Source organism: Cydia strobilella, chromosome 1 (assembly GCF_947568885.1).
Source record: "Cydia strobilella chromosome 1, ilCydStro3.1, whole genome shotgun sequence".
Taxonomy (NCBI): Eukaryota; Metazoa; Arthropoda; class Insecta; order Lepidoptera; family Tortricidae; genus Cydia; species Cydia strobilella.
In genome coordinates, this window is record NC_086041.1 from 34,396,975 (window position 1) to 34,423,539 (window position 26,565).

Below are 26,565 nucleotides of genomic sequence, written 5' to 3' on the forward strand. Positions count from 1 at the left end.
ATGACAGGTTTAAAATATGATGCGACTGCTGCGATGCGGAGGGCATAAATTGTGTACTTACGAATGTTTTGATGTGTATGTATACAGGTAACATATCTCAAATCTCAACTTCGAAATATGTTTGCTCAATGTTTCATTTGCCAAACGTTCATTTGACCGAACGCGCTATACTAGACTTATATTGACAGGGATATAGACCGTGATTACCTTTTGTAATATTTATGAGCTCCCGATATTTCGACGCAGTTACATGCATGCATGGTCTATTTCCCGGTCAATATAAGTCTAGTATATCATTCAAAACTCGAACGCGTTTTTTCCCAAAACCGTTATAATTTCCAAACTTTTGAAAATGGCATCCTTTAGAAGCTATTGGGTTATGTTAGATTGGTGATCCTTGCAAAATTTCAACGGTTTTGGGAAAAAACGCGTTCGGATTTAAAATTTTCGGAAATGAGATAGGTAACCATATACCTATAAGATACGTATCAGGTACATAGTGTAAAATCTAGGTACCGTCAAGTGGTATCACTGGGGAAAGAGGGTTAAATTTACATACTTTTTTTTGACTATGAATTAGTCTAGTTGATAAATCCCTAAGACTGATAAATCCTGATTCAAACATTGTAAAAAGTAGGTACACTGCTGTCCGCCACGTTTATATAATTGTGGAATATTTCCCCACTTGACGGTAGGTACATGTACCTACCTATTTATATGTATTCAACGCGAACACATATAGCTTAAATTAATGTGGAGTGTGGAGTGTGCACACAGCTAGAGTAGCAATTTCAAATTATTTATATCTCAAGATTCTCAGGGAAGCACTCACTACGCTCAAGATTCCATGTTAGAATCCCTGGCTACGCTTAAGAGTTAAGATCCTATTTTGGAATCTTTCGCTTCTCTCTTTCTCACTACTATTATCTATTCTATTAATCTACTAATTACCTTTTTAAATACAACAAACAACACATACAGGATACTCAAACTCAAACAATTAAGTACCTATAATATACTTTGCCAAAAGGACATCTACTTAGACGTTCAAAATTTTTTTCTCACTACACCAGCTCGTAATAATCTATTTATTCATAAAAAACCTAATGAGAAAGTTGAATTTTATCAACGAGAATTTTGAGTTGTTGCCTCATGTCACAGAATAAGCAATAGTATTATAAAATTATGAAGAAAATGAAAAACAGTTTTTTATTCTGTGTTTTGAATGATAAATATTTAATAGTGTTCATTTGATAGGATTCGCAATGTTTTAGTTTCTATTTTCCTTGCGTGGTGTGGTGAAAAAATTTGTGTTTCACTCAGTACTCGGTAGCAAAAGTTTGCATAACCGTCGCAACGCTCAAGATTCCCCTTTCCGTACTATTTGACGCTCGTGGTTTTGGAATCTTTCGTTTGCTCGGTTATCAATATTAGCACGAGGGGATTCTGCCCTGTTAATACGGCAAAACAGCATTGGTACCTATCTAGATAGGAAATATGTAATACATATTTACGACTCACCTTGACTTTTATAAAGTTTGTTTAAGAAAACATGTTAACAACACATGCTACAGAAGACAGAAGGTTCTCTGTGTAGATAATAAATGCTGACGCAAGCGCACATACATTAATTAAGTAATCATTCAAAACCACAAACACACCTACATAATAATATATCAAGGGCCATTGATTCAACTGACGTATAGAATGTGTCGTCGCCGACGACTCGTCGGTTTATCTTTAAAACTAACGTCACATTATAACTTGAATGAAGGTTGGGCAGGGGGAAATAGCGAGGGAAGTGCAGAAACATAGGTAGTGTGGCCGCGCTACCGCTACTCGTCATCGGCCGCCATACTGCCCTGCATTACCTGCATTACATATTTATTCATTATTGTGTGTAGTGGTCACAAAATAAAGCAAAAATTAGTAATGTTCATTTTGTAACAAGCAATCTTGTTACAAAATAATTAACGTCACATTTTAAGAATGACGCTAACTATGACAAAAAATGTTTGCGAGGTTCAAGCAGAAACCGTGCAGTTTATGTCCCTAGAAAAAGTAAGTCACATCAATACTTCCCTCACTACTTTCCATACCACTCGTCGAGTATGTGGCCGGGGTATAAATAAGGATGACTCACGCTAGGTTTTAGTGTATCCGGGATACAATACAATACAATAGTACATTATGATACAAGTGTGCTAAGTTGGTCATTACACACGAGGCGATATTGTGCGCGCGAGCTTAAGCGAGCGCGCAATAAGAAAGCCGATGTGTGTAATGACCAATGCACACGCGTTTCATAGGACGTTTTTCAACACACTTGCGAGAAAAAAAAGAAACTCATATTAATCAAATTTTAATAGTTAAAACAGTTAGCATTGTGTGTTGCATCTGTCATACTGCCGGCCGCCCCTCGCCCCGGCCGCGGGCGGCGCGAGGAGCGCGCCGGTGCCCGCCAGTCTGACCAATTAAAGAAGGCTCCCTTTCCATGCATATTAATAGCAATCACTTACCTTAGTACTCAGTCGGATAATATAATGAAAAAGCACGAGTGGAATAATGCACTGAAAGAGCACGCGTGTTTAATATCTAGGATTATGAGCCAAAAATCGGTGGAATAAAAACGTCGTTTTGAGCAAGTGTGTTGAAAAAACTGTTTATTACATACAAAACAATACAAAAGAAAACAGAAACACAAGCAGAGGTATTTAAATTAAACAACAGTCTTATACAGTGGTTTTAAAAAATACCTCGAATTTGTTTGCTGTAGGGTTGTTCCAAAACGAATAACTATAACGCAGAAGTAGAAGCCCTTTTGCTACTGCAATTTAATATAATAAAATTTTAATTTAATAAAAAAATACCCCATTTTGTAAAATGACGGTCTTTGCTTTATTGAAATAAAGTTTTCTTTTTATCCATAGTATTTTGAGATCATTAAAAATTTGGAACATGGCTTTGCATGTGATGTCAATATTGACATTGACATTTTTAATTTACTTACTTACCAGCACAGCTGATAAGTTTGTTATTTTATTATATCTAAGATTAATAGAAAAAACATGCAATTTATTTAAGTTGATAACAATTAAGAGCTTTCGAAATTCGCTTTAAATATCAACATCAGAAGTGCAAAAATTTTAACAAGTTCATTGAGATTATAAAAATGTCCAAGACCGACGTTATGTTTCATCCTATAATTAGCTCTATACAAAGAATAGCTCTTTATGAAACGAAAGCGGTAAGTAAATAGATTTGGGAATATGTAAAAGCAACGCTCTGACTTCCTCAACACAAATTATATTTGATATAATGACGTGGACACACATTGCAAAAATGGGGCGTTTACAAATATTTGTAGTAGTAAACATTTTATTGTAAACAACACTATAGATAACAATTATTGAAAGTACAAATGCAAGCTCAATCAATTTCATAGAATATACACTGATGGTTCGAGGTGTGTACAAGGTGTTGGAGCAGCTCTGTTTGATCCTCAGTGCAATGTTTCACTCATGTGGAAGCTGCATGATGACGCGTGCGTTATGCGAGCTGAACTTGTAGCTATTAAAGAAGCCTTGTGTTATGCAAATAATCTAGCTAATAGTGCTCCAGTTGTAATACTATCTGACTCAAAGAGTGCACTTCAACACCTTAATCATTGTGTTTATGGACAAAGAGGCATGCCTTTTGCATATGAAGCTCTACAGTTGATTCATGAGTTTATGTGTAAAGGTAGAGTTGTTAAAATACAGTGGATTCCTTCCCACGTAGGGTTAGTAGGAAACGAGGCAGTAGATAAGCTTGCTAAAACCGCTGTAATGGATGGCTCTGTACTCGAATCTATACCATATTCAAGTGAAGTAATTCCCAGAATTAAAAAAAAATGTTTACAGAAATGGGAATACCATTTTGGAGAACAAGCTTTATCAAGGGGTGTTGGAATCTGGTACAGAACAATTCAAGATAGACCCTTGTGGATACCCTGGTTTGATTCTGCCAACCTCTCTAGAAAAGTGTTAGTCTCAGCTTTCCGAGTCCGGTCCGGACACATCCCTACAAACAAATTTCTGTGCATGATGGGTGTTAAATCGTCACCACTGTGTGCAAACTGTCAGAAGACTGATGACTTGTCTCACGTGTTGTTGGAATGCGTCCGGAATTCGGACTTGAGAAAAAGAATTTTTGGTAGTCTGGGCTCCATGCACAATGGACAGATCAATTGTTGGTTGGCAGAGCCTATATCGGACAAAGCAATCAGTGTTTACCACTTTATTGACCTCTCCCTTGAGTAGGGAACTATGATAGCACCCATGAGGCTGACATGTTCACCTAGAGTGTCCAAAGCCTCCATAAAAACCAGATTAAAAAAAAAAAAAGCTCAATTATTTACTTTTTACATTTGAATTCCAGAGATTTTACCTGATTGGTTCTAACAATACCCAAACTAGATTTCGAGTGTTGAAAATAGACAGGACAGACTCCAAAGAGCTATCGCTGATTGATGACAAAGTGGAGTATAACAAGCAGGAGATCCACCAGCTCCTGAACATGATTGGCTGTGGGAATCGAGCTGGGAAGAACTCCGGATTCAACAAGCTTGTCTCTGCATTTGGTATAGTTGGTAAGATTGTAAATTAAATTAAATAAAGTATAAAGTGCCATCCAGACGGTCTTCGGCCACTTGGTACTCCGGAGTACGCCCTCCAGACTGTGCGATCTTCCCCCATCCGGACTATGTGCCTTTCGTTTCTCCAAAACACACACAAACAACAGAAACGGCTTTGGACACGGTAGCATGCCGGTCTTTGGTGTTGGAGACCAAGATCCACTAAGGGTCGTCGCGCCACAGCAGTAAGTAAGTAAGTATAAAGTGCCATAGCTGTGGATAAATTAAATCCTGTGGTTATGGTCTATCTTTATGGGACTTTAGGGTAAAAACGGGACCCTATTACGCCGTCCTCGAAACGTCGGAGGTAAATTTTAAATTTATTTTACGCGATTAAGTCCCGTCGTTGTGAATAATAATGGGACCCTATTACTAAGACTCTACTGTCCGGCCGTCTGTCACCAGGCTGTATCTCATGAACCGTGATAACTAGACAGTTGAAATTTTCGCAGATGATGTATTCCTGTTGCCGCTATAACAACAAATACTAAAAACAGAATAAAATAAATATTTAAATGGGGCTCCCATACAACAAACGTGTTTTTTTTGCAATTTTTTTTAAACCGGTACAGTTTTTTGTGATATAGGAGGCAAACGAGCAGATGAATCAATTTTTTAACATGCAGATTCGCCTGCGAGCGATACTCCAAATTTTATATAAAAGTTACACTTCCGACAGTCACACTATCCTGCCGGAAGTGTAACTTTTTCCATTTTTTTCTTTAATATAAAATTTGGAGCAGATGAATCACCTGATTGTAAGCTATTACCGTCACCTATGGACTACTAAAACACTGTTAGGGCCACTGCACCATCCTACTAACCCGTGGTTAACTGGTTAAACCATTAACCCAGTGTGAAATTGTACTGGTAACCATGGTAACTCCAGGTTTAACAGGTTAACTCGGGTTAGTGGGATGGTGTAAGTGGCCCTTAGGAGGATAATAAAAATAATTAATAAATAAGTAAAAACCCTGTTTCAAGTCACATCCAAACTTATACACGAATGCCACGAACGACTAATGGAGGTATGTCATAACAATAAGATCACCCTACAATGGATCAAAGGACACAGCGGATCCCGGGGTAACGATGCTGCGGCTTTGGAAGACAAAGACATAGCCCTGTCGGCCTTCCTAGATATTGAGGGCGCTTTTGATAATACACCCACTCGGACACTGGTGGAAGGGCTCAGGGCCAAGGAGGTGGACGGCACCACTATCCGCTGGGTGCAAAGCATGCTCTCAAGCAGAATGGTTAGGCTAGACTTGCTTAACACTACACTGGAAGTGGCCACTGTGAGAGGCTGCCCGCAGGGGGGTGTCCTATCTCCCTTGCTCTGGACTCTCGCGGTGGATGGACTTCTGCATAAGATGGCGGAGCTCCGAATCGACACTCAGGGGTACGCAGACGACCTTGTTGTGACGGTGAGGGGCAACTGTCAAAGTACTTTATCAGACCTTATGCAGAGGGCTCTCAACACCATAAATACATGGTGCAGAGATAATGAATTGTCTATCAATGCGGACAAGACAATTATAGTTCCATTCACGAACAAGCGGAAACTAGACAAACTTAAGCCGCTTGTCATGAATGGTAAAACTATTCCGTTCTCAACAGAGGTCAAATATCTGGGGGTAACACTGGACCAGAAACTGACCTGGAACAAGCATGTGGACGGAACTATACAAAAGGCTAGATCAGCCTTGGCAATATGCTGTCGTTTAGCAGGCAACCGATGGGGTCTAAAACCCAAGATTGCCTTGTGGCTGTACACGGCTATAGTGAGGCCGATAGTGTCTTACGCCTCCGTAGCATGGTACAGGAAAACGACGCAGAAGGCAACAGTGACGAGGCTTGGCAGCCTGCAAAGAACTGCCTGTGTCATCGTCACTGGAGCCATGTCATCCTCCCCGACGGCAGCCCTAGAGGCCATACTAAATCTACCGCCCCTTCACCTGCATCTGGAATTGGAGGCGAGATCTAGTATGCTTAGAATAGCGGGCGCGAGGAGAGGTAATTGGTTATCGCAAACTCTGAGACTGTTTAAGGAATCAGTGTACGATATTCCTGTTCTTGGGATGCCGTCCGACACTATGGCACCCAAATTTTGTCCACTCAAACTCTACTCAGTGGAACTCCCCAAAAGGGAGGACTGGTCAAACAGTCAAATTAAGTGGAAAGAAGGAAGCCTGAGGTGGTACACTGATGGCTCCAAATCCGGATCTGAAGTAGGCTGCGGAGTATATGGTGAAGCGCCCAGGAAAAGCATCAGCTTAAACCTAGGGCGTTTTTGCTCTATATTCCAGGCAGAGGTATACGCCATTATTGAATGTGCGTCAATGAATCTGCAAAGCAACTACGGCAACCATACTATCTATATCCATTCGGATAGCCAGGCGGCACTCTTAGCCCTAACCTCTGATGTCACCACATCGAGGCTGGTTGAGAACTGCAGGCAATTATTGAACAACCTTGGAGCCAGGAACAAGGTTGTTCTACGTTGGGTCCCGGGGCATGCGGGTATCGTTGGAAACGAAAAGGCCGACGAACTCGCGCGAGCAGGGGCTAAGGGGAAGAACTACAGTCCTGAGCCGTTTTGTGGGATTCCCAGAAGCCTAACGCGGCTCACCCTAAAGACCTACTGTCACTACAAAACCATTCAACTCTGGAGGGAGAAACCAGGGTTGAACCATTCCAAAGCGCTTATCAAGGCCTTCAGCAAAAAGGCGTCTTCGAGCGCCTTGGCGCTGCCTAGGAACCAACTGCGCAACTTGGTCAGGGTGCTTACCGGGCACTGCGGCCTAAATAAGCACATGCACACTATGGGGAAACGTGACATGGGGCGGTGCAGACTCTGTATGGAGGCAGAGGAGACGCCCCTACACATCCTCACAGAGTGCCCCTGCCTAATGCGCACTCGTGACTTGATCCTGGGTGGACATATATTGCGCCCGGAGGAGTTAAAGTCTCTCGAAACCAAAAAGATCCTGCAGCTGTTTGAAGTTGCAGGTTTGGATCGAGAGTTGTAGTAGGTGGCGATCACAATAGATCAGAGATGGTCGCAGTGATACATAGGCTCTGGAGCCTTACATAGCCTCTAGAAAAAGAAGAAGAAAGAAGAAGAACGATGCTGCGGACGAGCTTGCCAGGCAAGGATCGAGTGCGGGAGCGATTGGCCCAGAACCGATCCTCCCGATACCGTTTAGCAAGGTACGCTCAATGCTGCTGGCACGTACAGGGAAACTACACACAGAACATTGGCTAAACCAGACTGGATGCAGACAGGCCAAACAAGCCATGCCTGGCATCAGCGGAAAGCTCACAAGGGTGCTCCTTCAAATAGGAAAGACCCGACTGAGCATGGTGACCAGTGTCATAACAGGTCATGGACTATTTAACAAACATCTTTTTATAACAGGTGTCACAGACAGGCCCCTATGCAGAGGATGCATGGAGACAGAATAAACAGCCTCTCACGTGGTGCTGGAGTGCAGCGGAGTGGCCCCATACAGGGCAAAACATCTCGGATCCCCGAGAGACCTCCCCGAGGTCCTACTCAACATCAAAGGTTTGATAGGTTTCCTCGAGGAGCTGGGCTGGCAGGACTAGCCCACCCCCATGTCACGCAAAATAGGCGCCAGTCGTCGAGTTGCGGAAAATCGCCCGAACTACAATACAATACAATACCCTGTTTCAAGTGATTCTACTCTAGATTTGTTTCAACCTTTCAAAATGAATAAATAAAAATTTAAAGGGTCGGCAACGCGCATGTAATATCTCTGGTGTTGCAGGCGTCCATAGGCTATGGTGACTGCTTACCATCAGGCGGGCCGTATGCTTGTTTGCCACCGACGTGGTATTAAAAAAAAGCCTTATTTCTGGGTTTACATATGAAATATAAAAATTATTTGCAAAACTTAGTTTAATAAGGGCAAAAAAAATCACTTCAGAACCCTCTTATGAGGTATAGGCCTCTTCCAGAATCTTTCCTTCTCTCGATCTTGGGCCTCCCATACCCAGTTGGCCCCTGCCACCTTAACTATGTCGTCAGCCCAGCGTGCCAATGGCCATCTTTGTGTGTCTTCAAAATACCTGGCCAGTAGGCTTATGATAGGAGCGCCGCAACGTTTTCACTCATGCGAGATAGACTACCATCCAGGGACCTGCCCGCTATCCCTTATCGGGGTTTTATAAGGGTATTGCATAAGGCTTAACTCACCATACCCTTTGCCAGACGAAACCCTTTGTTTTGCTTTTAAAAACCCTTATATAAAACTACCACATTTGAGTAATCGGTAGCCCAATACCCTTACAAAACCCTTATCATCCGCTCACGAACACCTTGCATATTGCTTATAAGGGTTAGCCTTATAAAGGGCTTCCCTTTTAGTATATAAGCGTGCTAATTTAAGTCGTCTACCTTGTTCATAAAGCACACATTACTTCGAATCCGAGCGATCGTCGGCGGCGACGGCGGCGTTCTTTGACTAGGCACGTATTTTCTTTCCTTTTCATACACTACCGTAGATACTAATCCTGTCTCTTTCACGCAAAGGGAAACCTTTATAAAAAAGCGCTTAAAGATAAGGGTAACCCTTATTAAGGGCTAGCCTTATTTTTGGTTAGCTTTTCGGTAAGGGTTAGTCAAAGGTAAGGGTATGAATGGGCTTGCAGTTCAAAAGGGAAAGTCTTTCAATGTGTTAGCCGTGTTTAAGTGTCGCCCATTGAAAGGGTTTTATCGCGGAAAGGGTTGTCCGGTCCCTGCTACCATCCCTCTTTTATTAATAGAGTTTGATAAAGACGAGTAGTCTATCTTGCGTGAGAGATACTTTCTCAACGCTTCTGCGCTAAGCCTACTGATGCCCCACTTTGATAGGGGGTCCCTTTGTTTGACATAATTATTGAAAGTCGTAATGTAATGATTGTCAGATTATCATTAGTCATAATTCTGAAACCGTTAACTTTTCAGTTTTCAGGATTTTCCTCGGGTTATCCTATAGATAGGTTAGGTTAGGTTTGTTTTATGGCAATCCTGAAAAGTTACGCGTTTCTGAGAAAAACCAAATTATGACTAATGACTATGACAATCATTACATTATGTCTTTCAATAATTATGTCAAACAATAGAGACCCCTTTGATAGGTTTAATTGCTGAAATGTGTCTGTTTGAATAAACACGAATCAGGCGGTCTAGCATAAGTTGCGTTCTCGCGCGCGACTCCATATATCTAGCGCGACTTCAAGTATGGACTCGCGCGCGAGAACGCAACTTATGTTAGACCGCCTGCAATTGTTTTGTGTCCACTGTATGTCTTTGTTTGTTGAAAGGTTTCATCAGATTCTTAGAGGGCTATTACATCATCCTGGTAAGGAAAAGGCGTAAAATAGCCATGATTGGCGCCCACTCCATTTACAAGATAGAGGACACATCAACCATCTACATTCCAAGCGACAGTAACAAACCGCAGCACCCCGACGAACAGAGATACTTGAAGATGTTCCTGGCTATAGATTTGTCAACGAATTTCTATTACAGTTACAGTTACGATATAACACATACGTTGCAAATGAACATGGCACCGCCTCGGAAGCTGGCACCGGCGTTGTTCCCTGAGCCGGTCACGGCAGCTGTGTATCGGTCAAATCTGCACTCTGGTGATGATGAGAAGTGCACTTGTCAGGCGGTTGATGATGATGAAGATATATTTGAAACGTGGAAGAAGCAGTTGCAGCAGAGGCAGGAGAAGATGGGGTGATTTTTTTTGTTTAAGTACTTTTCAGGGTTCTGTACTAAAAGGGTAAAAACAGGACCCTATTTTATTATACTCTAGAGAGTTGAAATTTTCACAGATGATGTATTTCTGTTGCTGCTACAACAACAAATACTGAAAACAGTTGAACTAATTTGGAAGCGGTTTTTAGCCAAAATCAGGTTTTCTAGTGGTGATTCTTAGATATGTTTTATCAAAATTGGTTCATCCGTTTATGTGTTGGGGTTTTTGTTTCATTTTAAATTTAATGTTATAACACATTGATATTCTCAGATCGGATCCCAGAGCAAGCTTGGAGTTTGGTGTCCGAACTGTCCCAGAGTGGAGGTTTGTCTGGAACAGCCATCTGCTGTCTCCGGTGCATTCTCAGCTGCATCCCGACTGGATTCTCTATATCGTGCATGGATTCATTGAACAGGTAAGATACGCAAATTGTATTACTCATTATTGCTCAATTTCAATATAATTTTGCAACGGAACAAATATAATACAAAACAGAGGTGTAACAACAGGCTGCCTAAAGAGCGATCTTTTCTAGACAATTTTTTTTATATTAGTGGCAATGTCTAATGGGGTCCACTGACTATCAGTCCGCCGGACGACGTCAGCCTGTCAGTTGTTCGGAACTGTCAATTTTTTGTTCTAACTGACAGGCCAATATCGTCCGGCGGACTGATAGTCAGTGGGCCCCTTAAGGTACTGACTATCCGTCCGCCGGACGATATTGGTCTGTCAGTTATAAAGGGGCCCACTGACTATCAGTCCGCCGGACGATATCGGCCTGTCAGTTGTTCGGAACTGTCAAATTTTTGTTCTAACTGACAGGCCGATATCGTCCGGCGGACTGATAGTCTGTGGGCCCCTTAACAAAAATTTGACAGTTCCGAATAACTGACAGGCCGATATCGTCCGGCGGACTGATAGTCAGTGGGCCCCTTTAAAGCTCTTTATGCCGGTATGTGAATGGTAGGTAAGTATAAAGTTAAGTCTTTCTCACATAATTATATGACACGAACACGACCTACAAATAACATTCAGAAGGGAAGGTAAACTAACTAAGGTATTCAACAGAGCAACCTCAACATCTTCGGTCGTCCAGTCTACATCACCCTGGTAGCCCGAAGGAGCAACCGCTACGCCGGCACCAGGTTCCTCAAGCGAGGAGCCAACATGCACGGGGACGTGGCCAACGAGGTGGAAACCGAGCAGATTGTTCATGACTCTATGATATCCTCGTTCTCGAATGGCAGGTAAGGGGTCGTCCAGACATCATGTGATCATATTTGGCCTATTTTTGAATAAATACGGTAATATAACCTAAAATATTGGATATTTTAGGTTATCACACTCGAAGTGAAAAGCAGAGTGTATAACTTAGGCATAAATGTTCATTTTTATCCTCGACTATATTGGTCCACGCTGCGTTCGCACCAATAAATTGCCTCGGATAAAAATGGATCGCTTTATGCCCTTGTTGTACAATCTACTATTGTATTGGTTATCCTCCTAGGAGTAAAATGAATCATATTACGAATGTCATTTTTGCCCGCTGCGTCCGCGAACCGTGGCTAGGAATAATCCATTTGAGTAAATAAGTATTATTAAAATTTAGATATCATATTCAAACGATACTGACGTTACTAAACTCGACTAGGTTTTGTCGTGAATAATATTTGAAAATATGTATGCAAAAAGCTAATCCATTTGAGTGACTACTTTTTACCGAAATGGTATAGATATTGTTAACTAATATGCATAAACAAAAGCTCCCCGATTATAATCTGAGGTGTGACTGAAATAGTTTAGCTTTTGTAAATACGCCGCCGGGCGAGCGGCGGCCATGCGTTGTCGTCGCTAAGATAAAAGCTAGGCACTTTGCGTTTTCGATTTACGAACAAAATGCGACCATTTCCGATCACATTTGAGTAAAATGCCTATTTCCTTTTACAGCTTCAGCTCCTTCGTTCAAATGCGGGGCTCGATCCCCAGCTACTGGTCCCAGGACATCTCCAAAATGGTGCCCAAACCCCAAATCTCGATCGACCTGAGCGACCCATTCGCCGAAATACCCGCCAAGCATTTTAACAACCTCATGAGGAGATACGGCGCTCCCATCATGATACTTAATCTGGTGAAGAAGAGAGAGAAGAAAAGACACGAGTCGTTGTTAACGGACGTTATAAGTAATGCAGTGAAGTATCTGAATCAGTTTTTGCCGCCGGAGCACGGTGTTCAGTACTTCCATTTGGATATGGCTAGGATGAATAAAGGGGCTGATGCTAAGGTTTTGGACAAGTAAGTAAACAAAACTTTTTACAAAAACAAGAAGACCGACTTTAAAAAGGATAAAATAAAATTCCTTCTTAGTATATACGTGATATGTTTGAAGTCTATACAGCACCATCGTAATACGAATTCGTCTGTGGATTTACTCATATAGTTTTAACAGTTTAGTAGAAATCTCGCGCCAGCTCTTATAAATCTACCCCCAGCCGCCCAATGTACATTAGGATGTACACTCAGTTGTGATTAAATGTCAACCTTCATTAAAAACAAAGTAGCATTTCATTTGACTTGTAAAATTTTCGAACAAATGAAATTGAACCTAATTAAAATGACAACTAGATTTAAACTTCCTTAACTATCATTTTGTATGACGGGTGCCCCGAGGTTACTATGTATGAATTTTCGGGGTCTCTATTGTTTGACATAATTATTGAAAGTCATAATGTAATGATTGTCCTATTTATAGGCAGTGCCGAAAAAGTCCTGTTTCTACTTGTTATCAATATCAGTATGTTATAATTAATGGAACTATAGGTCTTATTGTATATCTGCAAGTTTAAACTTATCTGTATGTGACTGTTTGTTTCCTAAATAAATTAAAAAAATTTTTTTATCATTAGTCATAATTTGGTTTTTCTCAGATACGCGTAACTTTTCAGAATTGCCATAAAACAAACCTAACCTAACCTATCTATAGGATAACCCGAGGATAATCCTGAAAAGTTAACGGTTTCAGAATTATGACTGATGATAATATGACAATCATTACATTATGACTTTCAATTATTATGTCAAACAAAGGGACTCCGAATTTTTGATTTTGATTAAAGTAACAATGCACATTGTAATAAAGGGTAATGTTACCAGGCTAGCCTTATTCGCGCGAGCGGCGGTACGGCGTACTGGTGTGTTTCTAAGCGGCGCGCGAGGCCCGGGCGAGGCCGACGGCGAGCCCGGGGCCGACGAGCGCGGCGGCGCGCCCGGCCACCAGCGCGGCCGGCTCCAGGTAACGTGGCTCTATTCGCGCGAGCGGCGGTACGGCGTACTGGTGTGTTTCTAAGCGGCGCGCGAGGCCCGGGCGAGGCCGACGGCGAGCCCGGGGCCGACGAGCGCGGCGGCGCGCCCGGCCACCAGCGCGGCCGGCTCCAGGTAACGTGGCTCTATTCGCGCGAGCGGCAGTGCGGCGTACAATCAAGGGCATAAATATATATACATTCCCAATGTTTCAAAAATATATGTACGCTCTTACACCACAATAAAGTCGTGTTCACATATTTTTGAGCCTTTTGTCTGGATCGATATTTTTGCCTTAGACTGTACAGTAGAGCGAGAAGCCGACGGCGAGCGCGAGGCCAACGCCGACGAGGAGGGCGGGGAGGAAAATAGCTTTGCCAAACTATAATACTATTGAAATGAAACTATGAAAAACGGATTATATCGCGTATATTGAATTTATAACACATCCCGACGTTTTGAACCCTTTAATGTAGGTATGGGATGTATTATAAATTCAATATACGCGATATAATCCGTTTTCATAGTTTTATTTCATGAGTAACTATCGCGGTAACCTAAGACAATATTATATATAGGTACTATTGGTTTCTTCGAGAAACTGGGGACTACATTTGTATTTCCCTTCGTCTTAAATACTTTAAATTATTTATAACTACTTGTATAACCTTCGTATAGACATGTATTATGTGTTGCAGACGGGCCTCGTGCGCGTCAACTGTGTGGACTGCCTCGACCGCACCAACACCGCGCAGTTCGCCATCGGCAAGGTCGTGCTCGCTCACCAGGTGTGTACACAGCCTTATCCCTAGAGCAAAGATGTCATAGTAAATTTTGTAACCACAGTAAATTCACTGCCATCTATCGACACACTTTAAAACTAAAAAACCGGCCAAGTGCGAGTCGGACTCGCGCACGAAGGGTTCCGTACCATTATGGAAAAAAACAGCAAAAAAATCACGTTTGTTGTATGGGAGCCCCATTTAAATATTTATATTATTCTGTTTTTAGTATTTGTTGTTATAGCGGCAACAGAAATACATCATCTGTGAAAATTTCAACTGTCTAGCTATCACGGTTCATGAGATACAGCCTGGTGACAGACGGACAGCGGAGTCTTAGTAATAGGGTCCCGTTTTTACCCTTTGGGTACGGAACCCTAAAAATGAAGATTTATAAAAATACGATAGAATGTATTTAAATATGTATAAATGATTTTTTTTTATTTGCATTAATTATTTTTATTATTTTGACGCATGTCCTTTCACTGATATGCGTTAAAATTGTTAAATAACAAACGAAACCGTAAACGCCCTCTATACGAGAGTAGGCCAAAGGTAGTAGCTGCATCTGAACGAAAATCAAATTTTCTTGATTTTCGAGGCACGTTTTTTCCTTAGACTGTATCCATCTATTACGGAGTTATATCTATCTTTGCCTAGATTAATCGCGCCTTTCCACCGGTACTGTGCCGTCCATACTTAACATTACTTTTTGATAATATTATGTATGGATACATAACATTGTACTAATAATTTTGGCTGGCTGGATGGCTGAGATACGCGTCATACTCGTGAACGGGTGCTGTTTGTGGAGACCGGTCTGTTTAAGTTTACACGGGCTTCATTTTACCTATGTAACTTTACTTTTGAGTGGCATTAACGTGAGGCACTTCATTCGATTCTTGTCTGTTTGTCTGATTTAATATCTTGTCTTTTTATTAATTATATAACAATTCAAGTCTTGGAGACCCTTTACATCTCTGGATAATTTGATGATCTTTTTTATTATTATATACATTTTATCTCTGATACCTAGAGACTTTTACATCTCTAAACAATTTTAGTACTTCTGTTGTTTGTATATTTTTATTAGTTTTTTGGTGTAATTTGACATTTATATTTGTTTTTTTTTTTTTGTAATTTTGGGTTAATTTTATTGTTTGTAAAAATTGACATGTAAAAGTGCCCCTGTGGCCTATTTGCTGAATAAATGTTTGATGTTTGTGTTTTTTGTAGCTGTACGCTCTAGGCCTGATAGGCTCTCCCGTGGTGGAGTTCGACTCGGACTGCGCGCGCCTGCTGGAGGGCTTGTACGAAGACCACGGCGACACCCTCGCCCTGCAGTACGGCGGCTCGCAGCTGGTCCACAGGTATCATACTAATAACCGGCCAAGTGCGAGTCGGACTCGCGCACGAAGGGTTCCGTACCATTACCCAAAAAACGGCAAAAAATCACGTTTGTTGTATGGGAACCTCACGAAAATATTTATTTTATTCTGTTTTTAATATTTAGCGGCAACAGAATTACAACATATGTAAAAATTTCAACTGTCTAGCTATCACGACTCATGAGATACAGCCTGGTGACAGACAGACGGACAGCGGAGTCTTAGTAATAGGGTCCCGTTTTTACCCTTTGGGTACGGAACCCCCAAAAAAATCATATAAGTTGTAATAGAGATGTTGACAATTTTTTTGAACTGTTTTCATTTTATAGAAATACACGTAATTATTGCAAAAAATTGTTTTTTTAATTTTTATGCATTAATTTTTAATGTAAAATCGACTTTAATTAATTTAGTGTTTAAATTTCGCGCAAAAACGCTCCAAGCTGTCACGTGATCTGGATGACGTAACGATGTGATAAACAAACTGCTGTCAGTGCCAGAGGAGGAGGTTTGACAACTTGCCTGTGCGTGTTTCTCACATCGTGACGTCACGCGCTCCGATTTTCGTTTGCAGTCACGTGATGCTAGGCATTATTTTAAATACTTTTAAATTATTTTTAATTAATTAATTACGCATATTTACACTTACAAAATATGATTTTCAGCATTCTAATATTCCCTGCTATGGTAAAAACATAACATTTTATATATTCGCGATTTATGTAAACATCCCATTTCTACAAGTCCGGCAAAACTGGACAATAATGTCAATATGGTAGTTGACATTTTTTTATGAATGGTATCAGTCGATCAGGTTTGTTTTGAGGATCAAATGTCTGTATAGGATCCATTGCCTTAAGCAATACAAAAGTCACAAACGATGGTCAAAGTCTGGCACCCGAAGTTTACTGACGAAACGCTTCTAACAAAATGGCAATACATCGTGACGTCACCATAATAACGTTGCTATTGCTTAGAAGCCGTTTCGATGTATGGAAAACAAGGAAATTGCGATTGTGTCTTGATTTGATTTTGACAATTTCAGAATAAAAACCTACCGCAAAACAGCCCCCTGGGCGTCCCACGGCAACGACATAATGCAAACGTTGAGCCGGTACTACTCCAACACCTTCTCCGACGCTGAGAAACAGAACACCATGAACCTGTTCCTGGGACTGTTCATACCGGAGGCGGGCAAGCCGGCGATATGGGAGTTCCCGAGCGATTACTATCTACATCACCCGGAGGCGGTAGTTTATATACCGAGAAACAGGTAAAAAATACAAAAAATACTAGGACGCCATTTTTAACTTTTAGCTTAATGGCCCGATTGCGTTCGAAGAAATACCAACACAAGCAGACCAAATATGAGAGTGCCAGAGTGATTATTATCTACATCACCCGTTGGTTGTCGATTATATACCGAAAAACCAGGGCCCATAATTTTTTTCCACCCTGTATTGCCTGTTAGGGTTTTCATCCATATTAATATTATAAATGCGAAAGTCTGTCTGTCTGTCTGTCTGTCTGTGTGTTCCCTCTTCACGCTTAAACCGCTGAACCGATTTAGATGAAATTTGGCATAGAGATAGGTTGAGTCCCTGAGAAGGACATAGGATAGTTTTTATCCCGAAAACCATCCCTTAAGATAGTAAAAAGCGGGGTGGAATTGAGATAATTAACGAAGTGCCTGCTAATTTATGTGCATAATATGCTCAAATTTAGATTGCTATGAGATTTTCTCCAGGCGCTATTCTTACTTTAGCTGCGGTTACTAAGTCCACGCAGACGAAGTCGCAAGCAAAAGCTAGTTTAATAATAAAGTAAATTGAACGTCATTTAATTCCCATTCTCACAGAATCTCCCTTACAGGTCGCTAACAAAATGGTGGGACGACGACGTACTAAAACACCTGCCCTACCCAACGAACGAAATGCGCAAACTTTGCTGCGAAATCATTGGCATGCAGGGGGACTCCGGGGCACTCGAGATGGTGGACACCTACCACGACTATAACAGGCCATTCGAATACACTGTGTTCGCGGAGTGCTATGAGTTCAAGGTGAGACGGGTATAGTTAGTGAGACGGCATCTACTGCGACTATAACCTGCTTTAGCCGAGCAACGATATGCGCAAACTGTGCTGCGAGATCATCGGCATGCAGGGGGACTCTGGGGCCCTCGAGATGGTGGATACGTACGACTATAACAGGCCCTTGGAGTACACTGTGTTCGCGGAGTGCTACGAGTTCAAGGTGAGACGGGTATAGTTAGAGTGAGACGGCATCTAATGCGACTATAACCTGCCTTAGCCGAGCAACGAAATGCGGAAACTGTGCTGCGAGATCATCGGCATGCAGGGGGACTCCGGGGCCCTCGAAATGGTGGACAGCTACCACGACTATAATAGGCCCTTCGAATACACTGTGTTCGCGGAGTGCTACGAGTTCAAGGTGAGACGGGTATAGTTAGAGTGAGACGGCATCTACTGCGACTATAACCTGCTTTAGCCGAGCAACGATATGCGCAAACTGTGCTGCGAGATCATCGGCATGCAGGGGGACTCTGGGGCCCTCGAGATGGTGGATACGTACGACTATAACAGGCCCTTGGAGTACACTGTGTTCGCGGAGTGCTACGAGTTCAAGGTGAGACGGGTATAGTTAGAGTGAGACGGCATCTAATGCGACTATAACCTGCCTTAGCCGAGCAACGAAATGCGGAAACTGTGCTGCGAGATCATCGGCATGCAGGGGGACTCCGGGGCCCTCGAAATGGTGGACAGCTACCACGACTATAATAGGCCCTTCGAATACACTGTGTTCGCGGAGTGCTACGAGTTCAAGGTGAGACGGGTATAGTTAGAGTGAGACGGCATCTACTGCGACTATAACCTGCTTTAGCCGAGCAACGATATGCGCAAACTGTGCTGCGAGATCATCGGCATGCAGGGGGACTCTGGGGCCCTCGAGATGGTGGATACGTACGACTATAACAGGCCCTTGGAGTACACTGTGTTCGCGGAGTGCTACGAGTTCAAGGTGAGACGGGTATAGTTAGAGTGAGACGGCATCTAATGCGACTATAACCTGCCTTAGCCGAGCAACGAAATGCGGAAACTGTGCTGCGAGATCATCGGCATGCAGGGGGACTCCGGGGCCCTCGAAATGGTGGACAGCTACCACGACTATAATAGGCCCTTCGAATACACTGTGTTCGCGGAGTGCTACGAGTTCAAGGTGAGACGGGTATAGTTAGAGTGAGACGGCATCTACTACGACTATAACCTGCCTTAGCCGAGCAACGATATGCGCAAACTGTGCTGCGATATCATCGGCATGCAGGGGGACTCTGGGGCCCTCGAGATGGTGGACACCTAGCACGACTATAACAGGCCATTCGAGTATACTGTGTTCGCGGAGTGCTATGAGTTCAAGGTGAGACGGGTATAGTTAGAGTGAGACGGCATCTACTACGACTATAACCTGCCTTAGCCGAGCAACGATATGCGCAAACTGTGCTGCGAGATCATCGGCATGCAGGGGGACTCTGGGGCCCTCGAGATGGTGGATACGTATAACTATAACGGGCCCTTCGAATACACTGTGTTCGCGGAGTGCTACGAGTTCAAGGTGAGACGGGTATAGTTAGAGTGAGACGGCATCTACTACGACTATAACCTGCCTTAGCCGAGCAACGATATGCGCAAACTGTGCTGCGATATCATCGGCATGCAGGGGGACTCTGGGGCCCTCGAGATGGTGGACACCTAGCACGACTATAACAGGCCATTCGAGTATACTGTGTTCGCGGAGTGCTATGAGTTCAAGGTGAGACGGGTATAGTTAGAGTGAGACGGCATCTACTACGACTATAACCTGCCTTAGCCGAGCAACGATATGCGCAAACTGTGCTGCGAGATCATCGGCATGCAGGGGGACTCTGGGGCCCTCGAGATGGTGGATACGTATAACTATAACGGGCCCTTCGAATACACTGTGTTCGCGGAGTGCTACGAGTTCAAGGTGAGACGGGTATAGTTAGAGTGAGACGGCATCTACTACGACTATAACCTGCCTTAGCCGAGCAACGATATGCGCAAACTGTGCTGCGATATCATCGGCATGCAGGGGGACTCTGGGGCCCTCGAGATGGTGGACACCTAGCACGACTATAACAGGCCATTCGAGTATACTGTGTTCGCGGAGTGCTATGAGTTCAAGGTGAGACGGGTATAGTTAGAGTGAGACGGCATCTACTACGACTATAACCTGCCTTAGCCGAGCAACGATATGCGCAAACTGTGCTGCGAGATCATCGGCATGCAGGGGGACTCCGGGGCCCTCGAGATGGTGGATACGTATAACTATAACGGGCCCTTCGAATACACTGTGTTCGCGGAGTGCTACGAGTTCAAGGTGAGACGGGTAGTTAGAGTGAGACGGCATCTACTGCGACTATAACTTGCCTTAGCCGAGCAACGATATGCGCAAACTGTGCTGTTAGAATAATTGGCATGGAGGGGGACTCTGGGGCCCTCGAGATGGTAGACACCTACCACGACTATAACAGGCCCTTCGAATACACTGTGTTCGCGGAGTGCTATGAGTTCAAGGTGAGACGGGTATAGTTAGAGTGAGACGGCATCTACTGCGACTATAACCTGCCTTAGCCGAGCAACGATATGCTCAAACTGTGCTGCGAGATCATCGGCATGCAGGGGGACTCTGGGGCCCTCGAGATGGTGGATACGTACGACTATAACAGGCCCTTGGAGTACACTGTGTTCGCGGAGTGCTACGAGTTCAAGGTGAGACGGGTATAGTTAGAGTGAGACGGCATCTAATGCGACTATAACCTGCCTTAGCCGAGCAACGAAATGCGGAAACTGTGCTGCGAGATCATCGGCATACAGGGGGACTCTGGGGCCCTCGAGATGGTGGATACGTATAACTATAACGGGCCCTTCGAATACACTGTGTTCGCGGAGTGCTACAAGTTCAAGGTGAGACGGGTATAGTAAGAGTGAGACGGCATCTAATGCGACTATAACCTGCCTTAGCCGAGCAACGAAATGCGGAAACTGTGCTGCGAGATCATCGGCATGCAGGGGGACTCCGGGGCCCTCGAGATGGTGGATACGTATAACTATAACGGGCCCTTGGAATACACTGTGTTCGCGGAGTGCTATGAGTTCAAGGTGAGACGGGTATAGTGGGAGAGAGACAGGTGAAAGTCACGACTATAAACGACTTATGTCAGCGGTGTACTACGAATTCAAAGTGAGAAGGAGAGAGAGTATTTGGTTTTGTGTGACCTTTCGCCGCTGTCGCATATGTTTCCAACTGTTTACAGATGGAATTGTATATACAGATAAATAGTAATTATTATTATTATTTATTTATTCAAACAAAATTTATACAGTAATGTCTTTTTACGAATGAGGGCTATCGTTTTTGTGCTCACCAGTTGGCGCCACTGTAGATGTAGGTCCAGAAAAACAGATCTAAAAATTCTTCTATGCTTATTTTTATAAAATCAATACATTCTACTATACACAAAGGTATTTTAACGTCTAAATGTGCCATTTTTCAACATGTGTAATTTTGCATATATTTTAGTTGGCACTTTTTGTAAACCACTAACATTTATTAAGCTATATCTATTGTTTACCACGATTAATCAAAGATGGACAAAGATTTACCACAATTATGAATAAGGAGTGAAAATTCCCTATAAAAAAGCTTTAAACTCCCAAAACTTCCATGTATTTGACATTTTGAAAGACCTCCATCTACACTAGCGCCCCTAGCGGCGAAATAAAACGCGGTAGCCCTCATTGCTCAGCGGCAAAACCATTTTTAAATTCTTTGCATCATGATGTCCATCCCGGTTCAACGCGGTACCGCAGCAAGCGTGATGGGCACCTTTGCGTTCGGAGGGCTGCGAGTCGAGCTTTTAGAATATTAAGTTTAAACTTGTTTTGTTTTTACTTCTTTTTAAAATTTAATGTTATTTTTCCTTATTAAAAATAATCATTTGTTAGTTATTTAAGGGCATTTTCACTTAAAAGTGTACCATTTACTTTTTTCGAAAAATCATCAACTTTTGGGTTATTTCTACTCAGAATCACGAGGCCTATCGATTTAAAAAGAAATAAAAATGTGTCCCCAAAAAATTTTCAATTTTGTAACGCATTTTCACATAGTATGTGAAAATACATTTTGTATGGACCGTTACAAACCTGACACCCAAAATTTGTATGATAAACTGTTTTTTTTTTCTTTGTCTCATTCAATAGTACTCGTGATTCTGAGTCTAAATAACTCAAAAGTTGATGATTTTTCGAAAAAAAAAGTTAATGGTGCAGTCGCCGACAGATATATCGGAGCGGCCAAGGCGCTCACAAATATCTGAACACGCCTCTATTGTCAAGGCGTTAGAGTGCTTGTTCAGATATTTGTGAGCACCTTGGCCGCTCCGATATATCTGATGGCGACTGTACAATTTTTTCTGAAAACTCCCATTATATACGATGATAAATAAAATATACATCATAAAAAAGAAATATACAACTATCAAATTTATTGACGAAATTTCTGCAGATGTGTCACACGCTACGCGACTTAACCCCGACATTTGCGGAGAGCTTCAGTCCTTTCGTCGTGAGAGGGCGCGCCGTGACCAGGACCAGCACCAACCCCGGCCTCAGCGGGCGCGCCTCCACCGCTTCTAACAATTCTAGCGAGTCAGTATTATAAAACACATACTTTTAGGGTTCCGTACCTCAAAAGGGAAAAACGGAACCCTTATAGGATCACTCGTGCGTCTGTCTGTCTGTCCGTCTGTCACAGCCTATTTTCTCCAAAACTACTGGATCAATTAAGTTGAAATTTGGTACACATATGTAAATTTGTGACCCAAAGATGGGCATGTAACGTAAACAAATGAATTTTAAACACCCCCCGTGTTTAAAATTCATTTGTTTACTGTCCCACTTTTGGGGGGTAAATGAGAAAATTAAAAAATAAAATTTGTCAAACTATATCGTGTTACATATCAAATGAAAGAGCTCATTGTGGGAATCTCAAATATATTTATATTATAATTTTAAGATAAGCAGTTTAGAAGTTATTCAAGAAAATAGGCAAAAAATGATTATTCCCCCTTTATCCCCGAAACTACTGGGTCAAAAATTTTGAAAAAAATACACAAAATAGATCTTTACCTATAGATCACCGGAAAACCTATTAGAAATGTGCAGTCAAGCGTGAGTCGGACTTAATTACTTAGTTTTTGATCCGGCCCCTACGGGTTTTTTAAGACATTTCCACATAAAAAATACATTGTTTAAATTGTGTAATGTACGGAACCCTTGGAACGCGAGTCCGACTCGCACTTGGCCGGTTTTTATGTTACAATAACTATCCAATATTATGTACACTTTAAACTGAACTGAAATCTTCGTTGTAGAATGATTTGGACAACTGTAATATTCATAATGCAACAGTTGCAACACTCACTGTACAGAACAAAAGACATCAACGAACCTCTAACCCAACAGGTCTCCACTTCGTTTGTTGCATTGAAAGATTTTTATTCGACATTCTTTATTGTCACTAACAACTACTGTACCACAGATTATATGACTGTACTAACTACTAATACAGTACAACTGAAGTAAAATACTAGTATAGTATGAATTTTCTCAAATGATTTTTACGCTTTAGACCCTAATCTGTTAAACAACAGCCATTGTTTCTTTTGTGCGACCGGTCAGCTCCCTTTTTAAGCGCGTGGCAAAGCAACAATGTCGTTTAAAAAGCGGCTGTATCGTGGTGGTTTTAAGGTTCAAATCTATGTAATAATATGAGCGCTCGCCTTCATTGAGGTGGTCGATTGTCCTACATTACCAAAAAATGTTACATGTACAGTCGCCATTAGATATATCGGAGCGCCCGAGGTGCTCACAAATGTCTGAACGTGAACACGCACTCTATCGCCTTGACAATAGAGGCGTGTTCAGATATTTGTGAGCAACTCGGGCGCTCCGATATATCTGATGGCGACTGTACATGTAACATTTTTTGGTAATGTAGGACAATCGACCACCTCAATGAAGGCGAGCGCTCATATTATTACATAGATTTGAACCTTAAAACCACCACGATACAGCCGCTTTTTAAACGACATTGTTGCTTTGCCACGCGTTTAAAAAAGGGAGCTGACCGGTCGCACAAAAGAAACAATGGCTGTTGTTTAACAGATTAGGGTCTAAAGCGTAAAAATCATTTGAGAAAATTCATACTATACTAGTATTTTACTTCAGTTGTACTGTCTGTCTGTCTGTAGTATCAAATCTTGAAACTCAAAACCACCACGATACAGCCGCTTTTTAAACGACATTGTTGCTTTGCCACGCGCTCAAAATGGGAGCCCACTGCTCACAGAAAAGAAACAATGGCTTTTGTTTAACAGATTAGGGTCTTAGGCGCAAAAATCATTTGAGAAAATTCATACTATATAGTTTGTCAAAGGACTGTCTCATTTAAAACATAGACAGAGATAATCATACTATCTTTGTCTTACACTAGTACTAGCACCCAAAAAAAGGATGAGTATGGTTTTTTGGTTCTTATTTACTGCCAATTTGGTTTTACCAACTATAGTAATGTACTGCTGTATGTTGATACAGTTCGGACAGCGCGTCGTCGTCGGACTCGTCGCTGGCCGGCTCGCTGGGCGGCCGCGCCCCCGCCCCCTCACCCGCCCCCGCCCCCTGCGCCCCCGGCGCCCCCGCTCCCGCGCCGCGCGCCCCCCCGCACGCCGCGCCGCCCCCCTTCGTCGCCGTCAAGCGACGCAACAGACTCGCGCTAAAGGAGCCCAGCAAGGCGGACATGACTGTGTAAGTTTTGGACGTAGGAAGTTTTAGTTGCCCAATTTCATTGTAGATGGCGCTGTTCCGTCGGCTGCATCGCGCTGTTAAGATTATTCTACAGACTAATATAAGGATCAGTAATTTTAAGGGTAAAGATAAATAGGGCCGGATTTGTCCGGCCGACACTGATATGTATGTTTAAAAAAACTGTTCAGTAATTTTTAGGGTAAAAAAAATGTTCAGTAATTTTTAGGGTAAAGAGAAATAGGGCCGAATTGGTCTGGCCGACTGATATCTGATAAAAAAGAAAAATATTCAGTAATGTATGTATGTACTAATGAATTCACACTATCCTAGGGTAAAGAGGGCCGCTTGAATAATATTGTAATTTCCTCATAGGTGATGTGAAAAGCAGTATGGGTCAAAAATGTATCGAGCAGTTTGAAGAGCTGATACTCTTCAAACATCGATTTTTATCAAAAATAGCTAAGAACTTGATACTCTTCAAACTGCTCGATCGATTTTTATCAAAAATAGCTAAGAACTACTCTCCAAACTGCTCGATCTATATTTATCGACAATAGCTAAGAACCACCGTAAGGAAACTCGCTTTCAAACATATAACACCCCTCTTTTTGCGCCGGCGGTAAAAAATGACCCATAAACCGGATTATTATAAGAACATTTTTTTCACTTTAACAGGTATAGGCGCTATGTAAACTTCGAGCGCCGCTCGAACCTGCAATACAAGCCCACCAGCCCAGTAACCGTGACAGTAAGCAGTGCGTTCACGATTGACAGTTCGGCGGACGTCATCCCGCCCACGGTGACGCGGGGCGCGCGCGAACTGTACCGCGACTATATCAGGCGGAGCACGGGCAAGACGTTCGTGTCGCAACAGACCGTCGAGATATACACGAGATATGTCGAGTTCGCGCAATGAATGTAAAATGACTGATTATGAGTGTCAAAGTGTGTGTGTGTGCGTGTTATTGATCTCAAATTCTAAGGAATCTAATAAAAGAAATGTTTTAGCGCCTGTGTTTTAGTTTAGTATCCGACTTTAGGAAACATGCGTACCGCCTGATGGTAAGCGGCTGCATGGAAGTAAATATCGGTTACCTACAGTAGACTATAGCCTTCAATTTCTGGGGTGTCACATTTGCGTTGCTGGCTCTAAATATGTTATTTGTTAATAATATTATTCATAGTTTATGCCCTATATGTAAAATATAACAAATTATCACTAAAAAGTGTTTTCATTAAGTTCAAACCTGTACTACAAATACAAACCCAGCAGGCTAATAATAAGTACTTAACCTCATGCTCGATCAAACACAGGGGTGTAGCTAGTCACCAAATTTGCGCCCCCTGACAACTGACAAAATAGAAAGTTTCCCTGCTGCTGCCTTTTGCCCATTTTGGCGCCCCCTTGGATGGCGCCCGGGGCACTTGCCCCCTCTGCCCCCCCTAGTTACGCCACTGATCAAACAATAGCCAATCTGTCGATTTCGCACAATAAAACATATAGTCTGTCAAGCCATTTCCGTCAGTAGAAAAAAGCGGCAAAAATGTAGGTGCGACGGGTTATCGTCCCATAGAAAATTTGAATTTCGCACATTTTTCTACTGGTAAAGTTCCTTGTCCGGCTATATAACTAGACTAGATGACAAGCGTAAAAAATGTACATCAATGTACAAAAGTAAATAAACCCAGAAAGAGCTCTTCGCACATTATAACTAACCAAATTGGCAGTAAATAAGAAAAA

At 42.4% G+C, this 26,565-nt stretch overlaps 1 protein-coding gene across 1 annotated transcript; it reads left to right on the forward strand.

The window, feature by feature from the left end:
- The first annotated feature begins 3,038 nt into the window (after positions 1 to 3,038).
- On the forward strand, positions 3,039 to 26,002 carry LOC134744913 (polyphosphoinositide phosphatase). Its single transcript, XM_063678863.1, has 14 exons — positions 3,039 to 3,247; positions 4,420 to 4,630; positions 10,007 to 10,430; positions 10,723 to 10,867; positions 11,521 to 11,699; positions 12,400 to 12,744; positions 13,603 to 13,741; positions 14,448 to 14,537; positions 15,768 to 15,901; positions 16,965 to 17,192; positions 17,792 to 17,981; positions 22,525 to 22,667; positions 24,615 to 24,824; positions 25,500 to 26,002. The coding sequence occupies exons 1-14, from the start codon at positions 3,173 to 3,175 to the stop codon at positions 25,738 to 25,740; spliced, it is 2,754 nt and encodes a 917-aa protein (XP_063534933.1). The 5' UTR covers positions 3,039 to 3,172; the 3' UTR covers positions 25,741 to 26,002.
- Positions 26,003 to 26,565: the final 563 nt, after the last annotated feature.

What these genes read in the sequence shown, in the direction of transcription:
- LOC134744913 (XM_063678863.1), top strand. Translation starts at nt 3,173, where the DNA reads ATGTCCAAGACCGACGTTATGTTTCATCCTATAATTAGCTCTATACAA. An exon ending in CAGAGGCAGGAGAAGATGGG is followed by an intron (nt 10,431 to 10,722) that starts GTGATTTTTTTT and finishes TGATATTCTCAG; the next exon opens with ATCGGATCCCAGAGCAAGCT. An exon ending in AGGTCGTGCTCGCTCACCAG is followed by an intron (nt 14,538 to 15,767) that starts GTGTGTACACAG and finishes TGTTTTTTGTAG; the next exon opens with CTGTACGCTCTAGGCCTGAT.